Here is a 19,391-nt window from a genome sequence, read left to right as displayed (position 1 = left end):
CAGTGGGCAACCAGTCTGAGGCCGACTTGATTTTTAGACCACGGCATCTCATGGAGCATAGGTTGGAAAGTCAGGCAGACCCAGTTCCAGGCTGGGGGAGCCGCTGTAGGAAGTGGGTGGTAGACCTAGGGGAGACATGGAGTGGAAGGGCCCCCTTAGAGGAAGACACTGGCCCAGGGAGAAGGGTAAGAGGGGTCCAGCCACAGTAAAAATGGGGGCGGGGACAGCTGGGGTTTGGAGGGCCAGTGTGTTTAAAGGGAGTCTTAGCCCAGCTGTGGAATGACCCGAGTCCCCAGCAGAGGAGGGTCAGGGCAGATGGTATTAGAATGTGCATCCATGAAACACGGTAGCCTGGCAAGCTGTGCCACTCAGGGCCCGGGGGCCAAGACCAAGAGCTGGGTGGTCTGGGTTGGGGTGATTTCTTGCCACTGTTTTTTGTTTGTTCGTTTTTGGCTGTGCCAGTTGTAATTGTGGCATGCAGGATCTTTAGTTGCAGCATGCGAACTCTTCGTTGCGGCATGCAGGATCCAGTTCCCTGACCAGGGATCAAACCCGAGCCCCATGCATTGGGAGCACGGAGTCTTAGCCACTGGACCACCAGGGAGGTCCCTTGGCACTGGGTTCTGAAGGGGCTGGGGTCAGAAAGAGCTGAGCAGCACAGCTGAGAAAGGCTCGAACACACATACCCTTGCCAGACCCCAAAACAGGGCCACCGCGCAGTCAGCCCAGGGCTAAGCTCCCCCGGCCACCAGAACCCAGCAGCAGGTCCTGTGGTGAGGAGGCAAGCAGGTGTGGACACACACCTGAGGGGAGACAACTCGCAGCCCTGGCTTCCAGTTGCACTTTGGGGGGCCACGCATTGTCACGTGGAGTCAGTGCCAGGCTGGAGGGGTGGCTCTTGGCAGAGTCACGCACCACAGCTGTTTGCTCAAGTGGTACCACCCGCCCCCCCACCCCCGCCACGTGTGACCTAGGCATTAGGTGTTAATCTGGCCCCATGGAACCTTCTGCAGCCAAGATCCTACTCAAAGGGCCAGTGGGCAGCGGGAGGACCTCACCCTGCATCTCTGCTTTCCTGACTGGCCAGCCCTGGCAGAGCTCAGATCTTCTGCAGGCAGGGAGCTCAGCGGGCATTTCTGTGTTCCCAGGACACAGAGAGCCAGCCAGCCGCTCAGCAACTGCTAGCTTCTGTAAGGTGGGCCTCTGTTGGCAGTGCTTTAGTTACACAAGCTCCTTCCAGCATAGAAGGCCAAATCATTTTCTTTTTAAATTTATCAAATTTTGAGTATTTCATGATACTCTACAAAACCAGGGTGAAAACCTACTGATCTAAATTATGAAGAACACCCATGCCAGAATCAAACCAAAAGCACACATGACATTTTTAGATAAGAATCTCCTTAAAATTTAATTGACTAAATGTATTACATTCAATATTCCATAGGTTTCTTCTGGACAAAGGGGCTGCATAAATACAAACAAGCCTCTGGGCCTTCTTCCCTAACTGACGAAGAGGAAACACAGGAGGCGAGGGTACACAGGACACCTTCATATTTACATTTCGCCTTTACTTTACAGTTCAGTGCCAGAAATATTTACAGAAAATACAATAAGAAAAAGATCATGTCTTGGCAACATACCAAAATTCATACAAATTGTGTATATGATTTCAAGCAAATAATGATACTGCTTATTTTTTAGCCACAACTGCCAAGCCCTTCAGAGGAGAAAGATGTTCTTGGTCACCGCAAGAGACAAGGACTTGGGAAACTTGGTTTGCTTCAACAAATATTTATTGGGCGCCTACTGTATGCAAGGCACTGTGGAATCCCAAATTATACCTTTCCCTCACCATTAAAAAAAGAAAAGCATCTGAAAAACATGAGTTGATACTCCGAGAAAAACACTATACAGTACATGGCTTCTTTAGCTACTGAGAACCCACAGTATGATTCCACATTGAACGGGTGGATTACCTCCAATCTCTCCATCTCGGGAAAAGAGGCTGTCATGGAAATCCCTAAAACAGACCACCTAACGCAACTTACCATTTCATGTAAACATATAAATCAATTCTTTTTAGGAAGATATAACCTGAAGGGGTTTAAAAATGCTGAATGGAGAACTACCAGCAGGAGTGTCAAATTACCTCCGATACATTTTTACCATCTACATGTCTTTGAGCAAGGCTGACTTCCACTTTCTTTGGGTAAAATTCCACCTTCCAATATAAATAAATACGCTTGAAGACACTGCTTCTCCAAAAATCACTCTGCAGAGTCTGACAAATGCTTCCTCAGTGTATGCAGGAAGTAACCATTCATGAAGCCCTCACACACAAAACCTGTAGGGAACTGACATTACTGGCCAAAGATGTAGGTATTTTATTTTTATAAATGAGTCCAGAGGAGAATGGGCGGCCTCAGGGGACCTGAAGACCTGGAAATGGAGGACAGCATGCATGCATGTTGTGTATATATTGCCAGGACGGGAGGCGGTCAAACCACCATGTAACTATCCAGGTCAAAGGGCCAAAGGACAGGAGGGGGTCTTAGGAGGAAGCACTGACAAAAGAGAGCCGGCTGAACAGGAAAAGGCAAAAGCCCTCCTCTGTCCTCAATGCTCCCAATCAGAGAGGGGGAGAGAGCCCCTACCCCCCAAATGTGAGAAGGGACTACGAGGGGCTACCTGCCTCTGTCCCCTGGGTAATGCTTTCCTTGTCAACAAATGCCACTCTCATCCACACCCTGGTGCACCTGTCACATGCAGCAACTAAACTGTTTAAGCCAAAGACCGAAGTGGTCCTGGCTTCCCCCCAAAGGTTCTGAACCTGTGTTAGCAAATTTATCAAGTGGACTACGAAAGATTATTATTAGAGACTAAATATGCTCCTCTGGCATCACTGCACTCAAAGTGACTTTTACAAAGGCAGTTGAGAGGACTTAGTGACCATGAACTCAAACCCACACTAGTGAAAGGTCCAAGGGTCCCCACCACACTCCCTTTTTAGGTAGATGTGATTCTGAGCAGAAGGGGTCGGCACCTGACGAGGTATGTGTGCCCCATACTCTGTCTGTGCTGTGCACACTGGGGTTTCACGTCTCTGGGAGCAGCACAGTCCTAAATCCGTCCCTCCTTCCCTGGGAGACCACAAAGTCTTCCAGATCATACATGCATTCAACATGGTTGTTCACTGACTTATCAAAGCCATTAGAATTACAAAGAGTTGTCAGAAATTAGAGCAAACCGAAGCATCAGGAAGGCCACCCCAACACACACACCACCGTACATTTTGCTGACGGCAGAACTATGCCAAAGGTAAAAGTGTTATCTGAAGAGTCACACTGAAGAGGTACACCTGCATCAGTTATTTTTAACCTCTGGAATGTTATAAGTTGCACGTTAATTTATAGCCTTCTTTGTCCACATCCATCAGAACAAGTGCTCATTTTTTCCCATGAAATGTCAATCTGGAATTTCCACGAAAGTTGTTAAACCTCACTTTACACCTGCTGAGCTACTAAAACATTTTTAGGGTAGAACGTGCTAATCATACAACCCCCTCCCCCATGCTACCATCTGGAAACATCAATTTATTGCCCAGATTAAAAAGAAGATCAATTACTGAATAATATTATACCCTGAATGGAAACTGGAGTCATAGAAGGAGGAGGTTACCTTTACCTGAGCTTAAAACAAACACGAAGAAAAAGGTACGGCAAACGTAAAACCAAGAGCTGCTATGCCGTTTCTTGCTCATAGATATCAACATGTACTTCTGGAATAGAAATATCTGCACAGGGAAGTAGGTCCTATACTATTCCCCACCCTCTAATTAAACTACCAAAACATCAAACCAAACAGACCGTTGTAGGCCTGACCTACAGAATCTACTGACATCAGAGTTCAAGTGGGAAATCACCCCTTATACAACTGTGATCACTCCTCTTTGGACTTTTAAATGTCACTTATTTTCTTAACATAAAATAATCTTAATAAAGAAGAAAGTACATAAGAATAGGAGAAATGAGCAGTGTATACTCTAGCACTGTAACAGGAATCCTTGTAAGGATGTTCTGGGTCTGGCCACCTCAAAACATTTATCCCTGGCAGAAAAGTAGCAGCGAGGTAACAGAAGTATTTCAAAAACCCGGGCAGGGATTTGTTGTGCCTTCAGCCGGCAAAGTCCAGAAAATATGACAACAGCCATTTCTAAAAGCAGCCACCCAAGGAGGTGGTCACTAATGTTTGTCAATTATGATGAAACCTAGTAGCTCTCTGGGAGAGATCTGAATTAGTAGCGTTGAGAGGCTATTTCCTGAACCCCAAATTAGAATCCTTCATAAACTACTGCAGTTTCCTGCTTGGTCCTGAAATGAGACAATGGATGAAACCAAATAAGGTTTAACCTTTGCTGTGAATTTATATTTCTTAATATTTAACCAAGAAATTACCAAGGAATTACAAATGGTTAACCTGTCATAATGTCACGGAGCTAGACAATAATGGGGAGAGTGGAGGCATCACAGCTGTCTTCTAACTTAACTCCACAAACTCCATTTGTATCCTCATTAAAGGACTGGGCCATGCTTCCATTTTAGATCTGTTCCTGGGCTGCCCAGAAACTGAGGCCTTCAGACAGACCTTTGCAGTGATGAGAGTAACTTTCTGAAGTGTGGAGAAAAACTATGAAATATTTTAATCTCAGACTTCTTATCTGAGCAAAAAACACTTAAGTTCTTTTCCGAGTTTGACATTTGGATGAGAGCTGGATGACAAATGGACCTGCGAGTGAGCAGAAAGTTGAGGTTTCCTTCCTTCTCCTCCATGCTATCAACACGAGTCTTTAAATGTCCTGGAAGATTCTGAGACAGATTTTACTTTTGAACACAACCTCCTAAAAAGTGAGGTATAAAACTATCTTCAACTTCTAATTTGCAAATTTGAAACTACCAATGCACGTGTTTAACTGAGATGCATAAAAGCCTTTCTCCTCAAAAGGCTTATATTTAACTAAAATTGTCACTTTTAAAAGAAAGTTTATGGCTAAAACGTATATCATCATTACCAGCAGGAATGTGATTGTGTCTGGGAGCCCATTTCACTAAAAAGCCGAAAAGTCTTCTCTCAGATGGGTTTATAATGTGTCTCTTCTATTCTGGCGGTTAAACAGTAAGCTCTCGGGGAGTGATTTGTTTTATTGTTACAGTGATCACCTATCGAATTGTTTTGCTTTGATATTATAGCTCCAAACTAGAGTTCAATAGTCCCAGACAGACAGTGGCCTAAGAACTACAGTTCTTGAGTCCAACCTCCTGAAAAAGTGAAGTATAAAACTCTGGCTCCAACTGCTTGTTCCGGTACTTGTTGACAATGTCGGTGATCTTCTGTTTCCGGCGGACATGTGGTGGACTGTAGGAGTCACTTTCCAGTCTCTTTCTTCTACAAATGTTAATTACAGTCTGCCTCACCAGAAAACCTTGAAAACAGAGGGTTTTAGTCAGCTAGGTGAGCCATCAGTACTCAAGTGAACTATTTTCTGCAAACTCAAACCACTTCATTCCATTTGCAAAACTCCCTGTCCCCAGAGAGACAGAGCTCTACTAAGACAAAAGTGTCAGAAGAAACACACAATGACATGGAAAAACAAAATCAAAATCTAGCCTGACAACCCATTTCCTGCCCTGGAGTGCAAACAACTATGCTCGTTTTCCAGTACTGGAAGTTTGTGAATTATAGCTGTGCTCCTACTTAGCAGATTAAGCACACTTCAGAACAGAACCAAACATGCTTCCTTTTAACAAGAGCCACAGGATTTTCCACATGTGGGACCAACTAAGTAATATCATCATTTCCTTATTTATACTTCTTTTTGGTTCATGAAAATGTTAAATAAAAAAAAGAAAACCCAATGGGACTTCCCTGGTGGCGCAGTGGTTAAGAATCCACCTGCCCATGCAGGGGACACGAGTTTGATCCCTGGTCCGGGAAGATCCCACATGCCGCGGAGCAACTAAGCCCGTGCACCACAACTACTGAGCCTGTGCTCTAGAGCCCGTGAGCCACAACTACCGAGGCCGTGTGCCACAACTACTGAAGCCCACGAGCCTATAGCCTGTGCTCCGCAACAAGAGAAGCCACCGCAGTGAGAAGCCCACTCACCGCAATGAAGAGTGGCCCCTGCTTGCTGCAACTAGAGAAAGCCCACGCACAGCAACGAAGACCCAACACAGCCAAAAATAAATAAACAAATAAATAAATTTATTTTAAAAAAAAGAACTGAAAAGAAAATTCAACCCTTCAGCCACATATGAAGCTTACCGAGTGCTCGCCTACTGACAATCATCCCATCCACAAGAGGGATGACCATGTTAAATTTTCCAGTGGCTCCTTGAATTTTAATCCGGAATAATCCAGTGTTTAAAGGGTGGATGAAGATGACAGGAACTTCTTTTTCAAGAGCAGTAGATCTTAAGAAAAGAAAAAACTCTTTTTACCCCAGATATTCAAGAGCTGAAGTCCCCCATGTATAATATAAGAATATCAAGGGGACTTACTGCCAGGCAGTATTTGAGAAGAGACAAGTGATCAGTCTGCTCAGAATCTTCTTTCTGGGAGCCCACGGTGAAGCTCCCCACACCAACACCTGACCCTAATTACCCATCAATGGGGTTGGCCTTTTGAAGCTGACCAAAAAAGGGGCTAAAAATTGTGCTTAGAAAATCACTGGGGACACGGGGTGGAAGGAAAGGCCAGAAAAATGTATGGTAGGGAACCATCAATAGCAGCCAGCCATTTTTTTACTTTTACTTAGTTCCTCCTTCCTGTAGGGAACAAGAGTGGGGCTGGCCAGAGGGCAGGGAATTCCACCACAGTCAATGCTGGCACCTCAGAGCAGAAGTGGAAATACAGTTTAGGCTCACTATGGGAATCCCTGATATGATTTTTTTTTTTTAGGGGCTGGGGAAAGAGGTCGGGAGTACCTTAGTCTGGGTCAGTTGCAACTGTCCTCCTCAGCAGAGGTGATAACTGGCTGAATCTTAGCACAGTCAAAGCCCTCAAAGCCTCTGAACAGGTAACACAGCTGCCACGGTCAGCAACCGTACTTTTAGAAGACTGAATTACACATCATGTGTCAGGGCTATGCCAATGCATCTAAAGGTACCCATGTTACTCTTCGATGCTATATGCCAGGGTTTTGGTTTGCTTTTGTTTTGCAACACAATGAGCTTTCTTTCTAAAGTGATTTTGGCCAAAGGGACAGTGAGTCAATTTTTTAAGACATTTAATAAAAATCAATCCTATACTAATTCTGTCCCCAAGACAAATTCTAAACTTTGCTAAACTACTAGTAAAACACAAATTTTACAGTCCAATCATATTAGAACTTTTGACCTAAAAAGATTAAAACAACAACAAACAGTATAAGACACTTAAGAGTTCTCTTGCAAACTAGTTCTAGAAAAGTACCCCTCATGAAATCTATCCTGGTCTCTTCAGCAAGTCAGTGTCATGGACAAAAAAAAGAAAAAACAGGACTGTTCTGTATTGAGAGACTGAAAGAATTAACACCAGATGGATGAAATGGATGCTGGTTTAAACAAACCAGCTATAAAGACTATTTTAGGGAAAATGGAGAAATTTGAATGTGAGCTGGCTACTAGATGAAATTAAAAAATTGCTACTAACTTTATTACTGTAATAATGTTATCTTTATCTATTTGAAAAGTGTTCTTAATCTTCAGAGGTGCATATTTAGAATGTTAGAAAATCTGTAATTTGCTTTAAAATACTTTAGCATAAAAAACATGGGGACTTCCCTGGCAGTCCAGTGGTTAAGACTCTGTGCTTCCACTGCAGGGAGCATGGGTTCCGATCCCTGGTCGGGGAACTGTCAATAAGATCCCGCGTGCCACGCAGTGAGGCCAAAAAAACCCCAAAACAAACATGGAAGTTTTAAGAATGACTTGCCCTATTCTAGAAATTTAATATGATAATGTTAAAATAAACCACCTTTACTGACTTCGTTTCTACAACAGTAATCTAAATTCATCTTACGTGCAATACAAACCAGATCATGGAAACAGAAGGAACTTACTCAAAGTTAAAATATCAAGTTTAGCTTGATATAAATTATTTGTTTAAACCAAAGACAAGCAAGCAAAAAGCTTTGAAACAATAAAGCCTGCACAGATACGTTCTTATTATTCTTAGAATCATATTATTCTGTTTTTATCCTTTTTGTGCATGAGAAGCTAAAATAAAAATCTTAATATTATAATAAAGTTAGTATTATGTTTTACTTAGAAATATTTTTCCATTAAATAGCTCCTATGTGATGAGGACATTTTAACTGCTATCTATCCAGAATGTTTTGACCAATTTAATTCCATTATTTCTATCTAATATTGCTACTCTATTATCAGCCTTCATTAATACTTAATTGCCTCCACTTCCCTTTCTTTTTTGCCTCAGATAAATTTAAACAGCAATTAATTATGCCATTTAAAAATCCTTGCTAATTTGATCACCTTGTGCATTAATCTACAAACTTCTCTCTTTGATTCTTTTCCCCTAATTATGTTTACTTCTTACTGCCTTCATCCCTTCTGTTTCATTAAAGTCCTTATCTCTTAATGAAACTGCAATCAACATACTGTAAAAAATAGGTTTCTCTATGCTTAAACACAATGCTGACAAACTTCAAGCAAGTATAGAGCGTACCTCAGAGAAGTGCTACTATTTGCAGTAGTCTCCACACCAGTACTGATTTCTGTCATCAGGTCTGAGAGGGGAAAGTTTTCTGGAAGAAAATCATAGCATTACAATTAATATCTCCCTCCTAGGAAACCTATTTTCCTAATCTCTTCACATAGCGGGCAACATATATATGGACTGCGCTATCCTAAAATATATAATCCTAACTATTCTTCACAAATTAAAAAAAAAAATTCTCCCTTTAGACGTATTTTAGGTAAGTTCATCTAAAGCAGAGAGTTTTTACAGAACATAATCTATAGTCTTGGAGGGCTTGGAAATAGCTTTAGAAGTTCTGGAAAGCAACTTTCACACTTTCTTATAAACTCTGAGCTGGATGAGATTCTAGGACAAATACACATTTCTAATGTTCTTAATGCAGCTTACATAAAAATCATGAGAAACATATCCATAGCACAATCCCTAAGGACAAATTAATCTTTACACTAAAATAGGACAGTAGGGTCTGTGGAAAGAGGGTGAGGGAGGTGTTCCCCCTTCTCCTTTCCAGAGGTTCTGGGGTAACTGGGGGCTACATGCAGTGGGACCAAGTGGCCACAAACCAGTAACTGTCATACCAAGAAGAGCTAAAGGCTTTTTGTAACCGTGAGTCTCATCAAATCTTCACAACTATGAAATAAGTGCTGGATCACTCATTTAACACATGAGTGACCTAAGGCTTAATGAAATCCAGGCTTGCTGAACTCCAGTCCCAGCTCTTGGCCACCATATAGGGCCTATGCTGCCACTCCCTTTAGACATTTAACAAGTCATCGTCATCCTATTATAATCTTATTAATGGACAAAGTCCTTACACAGTACCTATATCATCATAGCGTTCCACCCAGACTACAGAAACTCTTGTCTCAGGTCCAAGGGGAGGCACAGGGCGCCCCTGAGGCAGCTTCTTCATTCTGGAACTGGGACTAAGCTATATGAGGCAGAGAAAAGCAGAAGAGGGGAAGAAAAAGAAACAAACAAATAAAAAACACTGGCTTAATAAAACTACAACCATACATTCATCAAGCTACCCAGTGAAATAAGGATCACATCATGGGAAGTCACTTCTGGAAAAAAGTATAAAATACATTTGCAAAAAAAGCCCTTCTTTGGTTCCTCTGTTTATCAAGTCTCAAACTAGAACAAGGAAATGAAGGTCTAGAAACTTCAAATGAAAAAAGATAAGGAACAGTAAACAATTATAGTTATAAAAATAAAATTTGATGCAATGCCTTAATGAGTGCTTAAAAAGGATCTGAGTCTATCTCTATGGTCAGAAAGCAGGACGATTTTTCCATCATAGCAACATCACTGATTTGCCTGGGGATCCTTTCAGTGTTGAATTCTTGTCAACAGCTTTTCCTGTATCTACTGATATGAATTTTCTTTCCTTAAGTTTGTTAGTAGTCTGCAAAGTATGTGGTAAATGAAAACATGGTGCTTTAAGAGTTGTCATTCTTTGGATTTTAAGAAATAACCAAGTTTTATGCGTTTTATTTCTTTTTCTTATTTCCCTGCATAAAACCTCTACTATCTTGTGAATAGAAGTAGTGAGAGCAAACATCCTTGCCTCCATTTGGGGGGAAAGCTTTCAGAATAATGTGTAAGTATAATGTTAGCTGCAGGTTTCTAGCAGAGTTCTGTTTCAGGTTGAGGAAGTTCCCTTCTAATCGTAACCACGTTGGCATTCAGAAAATGAGTAGCAATCCCTGACCATTAGATCTGACTAAAATTCTGCATTACCTGACTTGTTCTTCTCCAAACTGTATTCTGTAAAACCTTTTTAAAGGTAGCAACTCATGATTTTCAAAATCAGTCGACTTCAGAGAGTTTTATACAAGTTAACTTCTTTTCCTAAATCAATTTTAAAGGTGAACCTCTCCCATATTCTTTTAAGCAAATACTTATGTTAAAAATCATTTTAACTGTAGAAAGAGCCAAATTAAACCCCTTTACAATGGAAGAAGGGCTTCAGGAAAGTTTACACTACACTTCTTTTGTCTTTTTTACTATTTGTTCTAAATCAATTTTCTTACACCTGTAAACTGATTCTGTAATCTTGTTATCACTTACTCAGTCACTTTCCAGTAAGGATTAAGACATAACATGAGGGGAGAACACAGATAAGACACAACATCTGATAAGGTAAGAAAAAAGGATAAAAGTAAAATGCTGTTTTCTTGTAGTAGCTGCTGTGTTGCCTCAGTGCATTTATTCAAACACTGGGCGATTCTTCAAAATGCTGTCATCTGTATGTTGTCAGACTTAAGTTGAATTTTGCATGATTAATGCTATGAAATGTATAGTAACTGTTGTACCTTTAGTGGATATTTTAGGGACCAAATAATAACCTAGGCTTGAGACGGAATGGATGAAAGAACCGAGCACGGAACTGAAATGGCTAAATCAAGGAAAACAACAAAGGCTGAATTAGAATTAAATATTTGTTGCAAGCTGAAAAAAAGAAAAGCATAAGAATTTGATTAAAAAAATTAAGATACTAATGAATCAGTACTGCTATAATTACTCTCTGGGTTAAAGTTAAAAGCTTTTCAGGTGTGATTCTATAATTACTTCCATTTCACTACAAATTTTTGGAGGTTTATCAACAAAGTGACTTACCCTCTGTGAGGAATTAAGATTGTCTGTGTGATTAGGGAAAAGCTCAAGTGTCAGGGATGGCTGTTTCAGAATTCCTGGCATAAGATCCATATTTGAATCACTATCTTGGTCTGAGATGTTACTTTCCAATGAATCAGCTATAGCGTAAAGAAAAAAAAATAATTATAATACCTACTACTTCCTCAGAGCAAACGTGTTTATTAAACTACTTATGCTAACAGTCCAACCTAAGTCACTTAAGCAAAGCATTGCTTCTAGAGCAAGGGTTGGCAAAGTTTTTCTGCAAAGGATCAGGTAATAAATATTTCAGGCTTTGCTGGCTATACAGGTCTCTACTGCATATTCTTCTTTGTAGTTTACTTACAACCCTTTAAAAATGTAAATACCATTCTTAGTGTTCTGAATTTTGCCTGCGTGCCATAATTTGCTGGCTCTGGCTCTACTGAGTTGGTGCAAACAGGCTGGGCCAGAGACACCAGGCAGGGACTCAGTTCATAGAGGACAGATGGGGCCTGGCTTCTGGAATTCAGGTGGTAGATCACAGCCTTGACATGAAGGCAAACAGCTGCTAAGACACTGACCTAGAACATGGAAGGCCCCTCCTGCCACGGACACAACTGGCCCCAGAGTAAGAGACAGAGAGGGGCCTAGAGTGCAAAATTAAGGGTCCAAATACAAAGGTGAGGAGGCTGCCTAGGTAGGCTAGGGTACACAAAAAGTCATTAGCCTAGAGATGAGATCATCAAAGTGTGATGTGCAGCATCCTGTCCTATGGATGGTCTCAATGAAGAAGCTGAAGTTTTCCACCTACTGCTTGGTCAGGCACAAAGAAATGAGTTTAATTTGCAAGAAGCAAAGGTTCTAGGCAAAATAAGACTAAGAATTCAGACTGAGAAGTAATGATCACTCCTGATCCTTGAGAAGAACAGGCTTAATCACCACCTTTTCTAGGCTGAAGTTTCTCCTCCTCAGTGTTAGAAGATCAGCCAGATGTCATCATGAGGGCCTTCCAATTGCAGGGTTCTCTGGGGTTCCATATAAAGGCTCTCACATGGAAACAGGGAAGCAGGTGAGAGCTTACTCATAATTAGAGAAAGAAATGAATAAACTGGAAAATAGGGCTTCTATGTATTAATCAGATTTTTAAAAGTTTAAAAATGGGCCAAAGTGGATCTCCTTTATTTAAAAATTATTATTAGAGGGCCAGTCTTCTTGTTTTTAACTACTGTCCTTTAGTTAAGAGGGGATAACATCCTGTACCTCTGCATAATCTAAAAGCTATCATGCCTTTGAAGCTGAAGAATGTCTTAGATGACGTCAGAATCTCCCCCAATGCAATACTACTGCACAAACCAGTGAATACAAAAATAGTTCCATACAAAAAATGCTCTTACTTAAGGACTCCACAGAAGAAGGAACCACAAAAGCTATTTCTGTAAGGGCATCAGCATAATACAGCACCTTCCTCTGTCCGTTGAAAATGCTAGCCCCAGCATCTTCAGAGGAAATCACTTCATCTAGGAATGAGAAACACTACATTACTGCTCTAAAAAGTGGGGAAAACCAATATCATCCTGCTTCCTGAAATTTTAACCGGTTAATAAAGTGATAATAAATAGAAGGTACGTTTTCAACATGAGCCAATTAATGTATAAGAAGAATAAACCATAAATGTTCATTAAATGTCTTTACACTAACTTTATTTTTTAAATTAGAAGTTGTATTTTTTAAAAATTTATTTTATTTATTCATTTTTGGCTGCATTGGGTCTTCGTTGCTGCGTGCGGGCTTCCTCTAGTTGCAGCGAGCGGGGGCTACTCTTCGTTGCAGTGCATGGGCTTCTCATTGTGGTGGCTTCCCTTTGTTGTGGAGCACGGGCTCTAGGCATACGGGTTTCAGTAGTTGTGGCACACGGGCTCAGCAGTTGTGGCGTGCAGGCTCTAGAGTGCAGGCTCAGTAGTTGTGGTGCACATACACTAACTTTAAATCATAAAATCTTAATTTCATACTTTCTGAAACTACTCTAAACCAGACCACTTCTGATTAGCAGGACCTTTAGCTCACCTGTATAAGGCGGATTTAGGCAACAGTCTTTTTGGAAGAGGTAACAGTAATCAAAAGGGAGAAGACTACCACAGTCCCTCTGAAGGGAAGGGGGACAAATGTCTGCGTGTGTGTACTCTTGCTTTCAAGGCATTTCCTGACCCTGGTCTCTCTCTACTGCTCCTCAGCTTTGCTTCTGTTCCACTTTCCCCAGTGATCAGTGATACAATATGAAAGTGTACAGGCTGTTTAGTAATAGTATCTGCTCTAAGCCAGCAAGATTGAATTAACAAAAGTAACACTCCTGAGAGCTAGTATAGTTTTCAATTAAAATGGACACAATGCCCTGCCAGTAATACATAAAACATCAACAACCTGACAAAAAACTGGGAAGAGGAAATAAACAAGTAGTTCTCAGGTAAGAAATAAAAATATGAGAAGATGCTGAAACTCAATCATAATTAAAAATAGAAAATCCCTCACCTAACAGACTGGAAGACACCTAAATTGGTGAGGATGTGGCAAACAGGAAGTTTGGCCCAGACGTTAGCAAACATTTTCTGCAAAGGATCAGATAGTAAATAAGGCTTTGCATGCCATATGGTCTCTGCCACGACTACTTAAGTCTGCCGTTGTAGCATGAAAGCAGTCAGATAATACGTAAAGAAGCGTGGCTGAGATCCAAAAAAACTTTATTTACAAAAACAGGCATGGGCTGTAGTTGCTGACTCCCGGTTTAGATGCTGGGCAAGCACTTGCGTCTACTGCAGTACACACTGTGGTTACTGCCCCAACATCCACTCCACCCTCCCCTCCTCTACCTTGTTTGTTTCTATCAGGATCATTCCATCTCTCTTGCCACAGCGACAGGCTCAGGGTGGTCCAATCACTGCGTATCTCAGGATTTGGGGAGACGGGAGGTTCTGAGACTCAGCTAATCTCTCCTCTTCAGACTAGTGTGGTATGTGAATGTAAAGCCTAGAACTGCCTTATTTGCACTACGAGGAAAGCCAGGCTGGGACAAAGCCAACACATGGAAAACAGAGCTAAAGAAAAACTGCAGAGAAATAGAACAGGACTGCTGATCAAATGGCAACAAAAAATGTACACTAATCTCTGGAATTTTCAGTTATATGAGGCAATAAATGACCTTCAAACTCTAAGCCAATTTGGGTCGGGTTTTCTGTTACCTGCAACCTTAAGCATCCAACTGATACATTTATACATTTATCAAACTAAAAAATGTGCAAATCCTTTATCAATTCTACTTATGAGAACTTAGTCTATAAATACACTCAAGCACATATTAAAGGTTATGTGGCAATTAAAATTAGAGCATATCCTCAAATACTTTGATTCAACCTTGGTTGAAAGTAGAAAAAATTACAAGTCACAATGATATTCAATGGGAAACCTTGAGAGAGTATAATCTCGTTGACTGAGAAACTCTGCTAATTCAAAGCACTGGACACAGGCATTACCCACTTGAGAGAGGTATTATTAACTTTCCAGTGATTTCAAGAGCTCCCAGAACAAAAAGCTCTAGCCAGGTGGTGCAAAGGCCTTAAGTTTAAACTTATACTTGCTCTGGCACTTGTTATCCTGATTACAGTTCCTCAGGAGGATTTGCAGAGATGGGCATGAATCTCTCAGAGACAGTCAGCTATTTACTACAAGGATTCTTACATAATATCCCAAGAATGTAACTTAAATGACAGCCACAAAGTCTAAAAACACATCTGTTAATAGAAAACTATATTTATTAGACAAAATACACTTGTTAGGAAACTGTACTGTTTGCTATAATCTAAATTTATTTTAATATTGTTATATTAAATGGAATTTGTTCACTCACACTACAAAAAAAGAAACTTATTAACCTTGTGATAATTATGCCATTAATTTTATATTAATTAACTCTGTCATTATATATGTATATAACATATACATTCATTTATATATACATAAGTAGTCCCCATATTAACAGAAAATGTCTGGAAGACCACACAATTATTAAGTGACCTCCTGTGAGGATTAGAGGAAAGAGACTTTTCCATTCTATACCTCTGCTTGTTTTTTTTTTGTTTTTTTTTTTTGCGCTACGCAGGCCTCTCACTGCTGTGGCCTCTCCCGTTGTGGAGCAAAGGCTCCGGATGCACAGGCTCAGCGGCCATGGCTCACAGGCCCAGCCGCTCCGTGGCATGTGGGATCTTCCCGGACTGGGGCACGAACCCGTGTCCCCTGCATCGGCAGGCGGACCCTCAACCACTGGGCCACCAGGGAAGCCCTCTGCTTGTTTTTTTTTAAATAAGACTACAAACTAATAGTAATAGGCGAAAAGCCAAGAGTAACAAAACAAGAAAAACCAAATGAACGTATGAGTTTTACCTTGTTCAGGTCCTTCACCATCATCGCAACTGTTAATAGACCAACTGGTGGAAACATGCCCAGTCCAGCCAGGGTGTCTGCCCACATCTACCGCCCAGCCAAGGGAGAGCAAAAATTCTAGGAAATGTGGCTGAACATTTCTGGAAGACTCCACATTCTTTAAAATCTGAAATATATACCAATCATCAGATATAATGAAGGAAACAAAAGGGCGTATCAAAATAAGCTTCATAAAAATCGATTCACTTTGAAGTGTCTGATAAATCAAGCCCAAGCTTAGAATAAACTGAGGACTATATATATCACTGTAGTTAAAAATGCATGCTTCCAAGTTAGATAGATTTGGGTTCAAATCCTGGCTGGGCCTTGGGCAAGTTTCTTAACCCCACTGCTTCAGTTTCTTCATCTATAAAGTGAGTAATAATGATGGCTGTGAAGATTAGGTGAGGTAAGAAATACAAGAAAATCCTTTAGCTCCCTCCCTAGCAAAATAATTATTGAGCTAGACGTGTTTACTAAAAGTAAACAAAAAACACTAAGTCCCTGCCTTCACAGAGTCTGATTAGTGAAAAACATTACATAGGTATGTGATTATTTACTTACAAATCTTGACAAATGCTATGAAAAGTATAAACCTATTACAAATTCAATCATTAATGAATGGGAAAACACCCTTCTCTTAGTCCAAAGAAGAGAATGTAACCATTCCAGAAAAAAATGAAGTGACCAGAAGGGTCTCTCCTCTTCACCAAGTACCAAACTTAATTCCTGGGCCTCAGAAAGAAAAGTCCCTTGTTCTAAAACAGTGGTTCTCATGGGGGTGACTTTGCTCTCCAGGGGACATCTGGTAATGTCTGGAGACATTTTTGATATCACAACTGGTGGGGCACTGCTGGGACCTAGTGAGTAGAGGCCAAAGATGCTGCTATATGTCCTATTCTATAGAACAGCTCCCGTAACAAGGAATTATCCGGCCCAAAATAGCAACAGTGCTTCTGTTGAAAACCTAATGCTAGAGGAAGAAAAAGGAGAAATCCTCTACAAATTAAAAATGAGATGGGGAGAGGGGTAGTGTATCAACATCACCTGGGGAATCTGTTAAAACATAAGATTCTCTTAGCCTACTCCAGAACTTCTTTATCAGATCAGCAGAGGTAAGATCCTGGAATTACCACTTTTAAAAGCTCTCCCAAGTAACTTTTGATGCAGCCAGTCCACAGATCACTGATGTAGTTGATACAATGTTAATCTATGGCAAGACCATCTGGAGGCCTAATGAAGTCAAAATATGTGGTGTGTTACGTCGAATACTTCTCAATCCACTGGGCATCGTTGCCAGGCCATTATCTCTTAAACGTATCAACTCTTAAAGACATCATCTCCTTAGAAGTGTACCTATTTAGTTCACCCATATCCCTTCATATTTTTCTAAGTGCCAGGAAACTGATTTGACTGCCAGTTCTCGTTTTCTTCCAATTAAAATTTTTTTTCAGAAGTGAAACTTTTAAATAAACAACTTGAAAATTTAGTCAAGATGCAATAAGTCAGTCAAATTCAACTTGCAGGCCACTGGTTGGCAGCTGGAAATTAATCTAAATCTTCCCTGTGACTAGGGAAGGCAGGTCTCAGCCATTCTAAAGGAGGCCTCAGAGAATCTTATTGTTTTCTAGTCACACTCAGTCCCTAGAAAGCTAAGGAAACTCAACCGGTGTAACAATTACCTCAAGGGTTTATAAAATTTACAGCATAAAAATTTACCCCCAAAATCCAGAAATCTTACCTCCTGGTTTGTTTTCTGACCTGGCTTCATATAGAAAATAAAAACTGTGTCGAAGGGACGACATGGCAAGAGATCCAGATACCCAATGTCATCAAAAAATCCAGGTATCATGGAGTCAAGTGCAATAAGGTGAGGAGGTAGACGACTATTTGCAGGTTCCTGTCGCCAAAGGAAGAAAGAAGAAATTATTATCTCTCTTCATCATTCTAATCATAAAAGCAATACTTGCTCACAGTTTAATAAACATTAAGTAAAAAAAAAAAAATTATAAAGTGGCAGCAATAAGCACAACCATAATCCTAAACTACAGAAACTATTTAACGTGCTGTGTTCTTCCTTCCAGTTCTCTTATTTGCCTTTTTCTGCTGAAAGACAGTTGAAATCTTAATATGTATACAATTTAAAATCCTGTTTTCTCTATAAAACATCAAGCTTTCTAGCAAAAAATTTATATGTATTTTATTCTTATTCATTGCCGGTCTTAACGCAAAATGGTACAGCCATGCACGGAGGCAATTTGGCAGTTTCTTGCAAAGCTAAACATAGTCTTACCATACAGTGAAGCAATTACATAACTTGGTATTTTCCCATATGAATTAAAAACATGTCTACACAAAAACCTGCACACAAATGTTTACAAGCAGCTTTATTCATAATGGCCAAAACTTGCAAGCAACCAAGGTGTCTTTCTGTAGGTGAATGGATTAGTAGACTGTGATACATCCACACAATGGAATATTATTCAGTAATAAAAAGAAATGTGCTATCAAGTCACAAAAAGACATGGAGGAAACTTAAATGCAAATCGCTAAGTGAAAGAAGCCAATCTGAAGAGGCTACATACTATATATTCCAACTATATGACATTCTGGAAAAGGCAAAACTGTAGAGACAGTAAAAAATCAGGGGTTGGGTGGGGGAAGGAGGAGGAAGTATGACTAAGAAGACTACACTGGATTTTTAGGGCAGTGAAACTATTTTGTATAATGCTATAATGATGGACACATGTTATTATACGCATTTGTCAAAACCCACAGAATTGTACCACACAGAGTGAACTCAGGTAAACTATGGACTTCAGTTAATAATCCATCCCATACTGGTTCATCACTTGTTACAGATGTGTCACAACAATGCAACAAGATGTTACAATATGAGAAACTATGTGTGTGGAGGAAGAGAGGTTATATGGGAAGTCTCTCTACTTTCTACTCAATTGTTCTGCAAACGTAAAACTGCTTTAAAAAATAGCCTATTAATTTTTTAAGGCATTTTTTGTTTTGTTTCCCCCCATCCTTTATCTTCTTTGAGATCCTGATCTTGCCCAGCAGGTTGGGCCATCCATGATATTTTTCAGGAAAGCATCCCCCAGAGATGGCAAGGATTACTCTCTTCTACAACAGCAAGGATCGTGAGCCTGGTCTTCTAGTCCATTATATAACATTCCTAACAAGGGTTGAGGCAACACCCTATCATCAAAAACATTACTATTTTTGCAGTCAAACAGAAGAGTACTCACACTATGAAATAAGTAAGACTACAAATAGCCTCGCATCAATTCAGGTCAGATTTTTCCACTAAGTGAATTTTATACAAACATACAAAAGAACTTCTAGTTTCCATTTTTCACTTTGAAATCATGGATAAGGAACTACAGACCTGCAGCATGCTATGATACACCTTATAGGACAAAGGCTCCTCATTCTTTCTTTTTTAAATAAGTTATCTCATCAGCTTGCTCTTTGGATGATCTTCTGATTCAGGAACATAACATACATATATTTTATATCTCTTAACTCTT

The 19,391-nt window shown here is 40.4% G+C and overlaps 1 protein-coding gene across 3 annotated transcripts in view; it reads right to left on the bottom strand.

The window, feature by feature from the left end:
* Positions 1–1,389: 1,389 nt before the first annotated feature.
* The window catches only part of RALGAPB (Ral GTPase activating protein non-catalytic subunit beta), a 94,087-nt gene continuing 76,085 nt past the window's right edge, over positions 1,390–19,391 (bottom strand). For all 3 annotated transcript variants that reach the window (XM_024742897.1, XM_024742896.1, XM_024742898.1), the window contains 8 exons: positions 17,591–17,749; positions 15,811–15,976; positions 12,774–12,896; positions 11,380–11,516; positions 9,580–9,688; positions 8,725–8,803; positions 6,322–6,470; positions 1,390–5,479 (listed from right to left, as the gene is read on the bottom strand). In XM_024742897.1, the coding sequence (XP_024598665.1) occupies positions 5,286–5,479; positions 6,322–6,470; positions 8,725–8,803; positions 9,580–9,688; positions 11,380–11,516; positions 12,774–12,896; positions 15,811–15,976; positions 17,591–17,749 (1,116 nt within the window). In that variant the 3' untranslated portion in view covers positions 1,390–5,285. The remainder of the gene's footprint in view (positions 5,480–6,321; positions 6,471–8,724; positions 8,804–9,579; positions 9,689–11,379; positions 11,517–12,773; positions 12,897–15,810; positions 15,977–17,590; positions 17,750–19,391) is intronic.

The sequence above is a fragment of the Neophocaena asiaeorientalis genome, unplaced genomic scaffold, assembly GCF_003031525.2.
Source record: "Neophocaena asiaeorientalis asiaeorientalis breed wild unplaced genomic scaffold, Neophocaena_asiaeorientalis_V1.1 scaffold82, whole genome shotgun sequence".
Lineage (NCBI taxonomy): Eukaryota > Metazoa > Chordata > Mammalia > Artiodactyla > Phocoenidae > Neophocaena > Neophocaena asiaeorientalis.
Note: the sequence above shows the minus strand (reverse complement) of the source record. Positions and strands in the feature narration are given on the sequence as shown.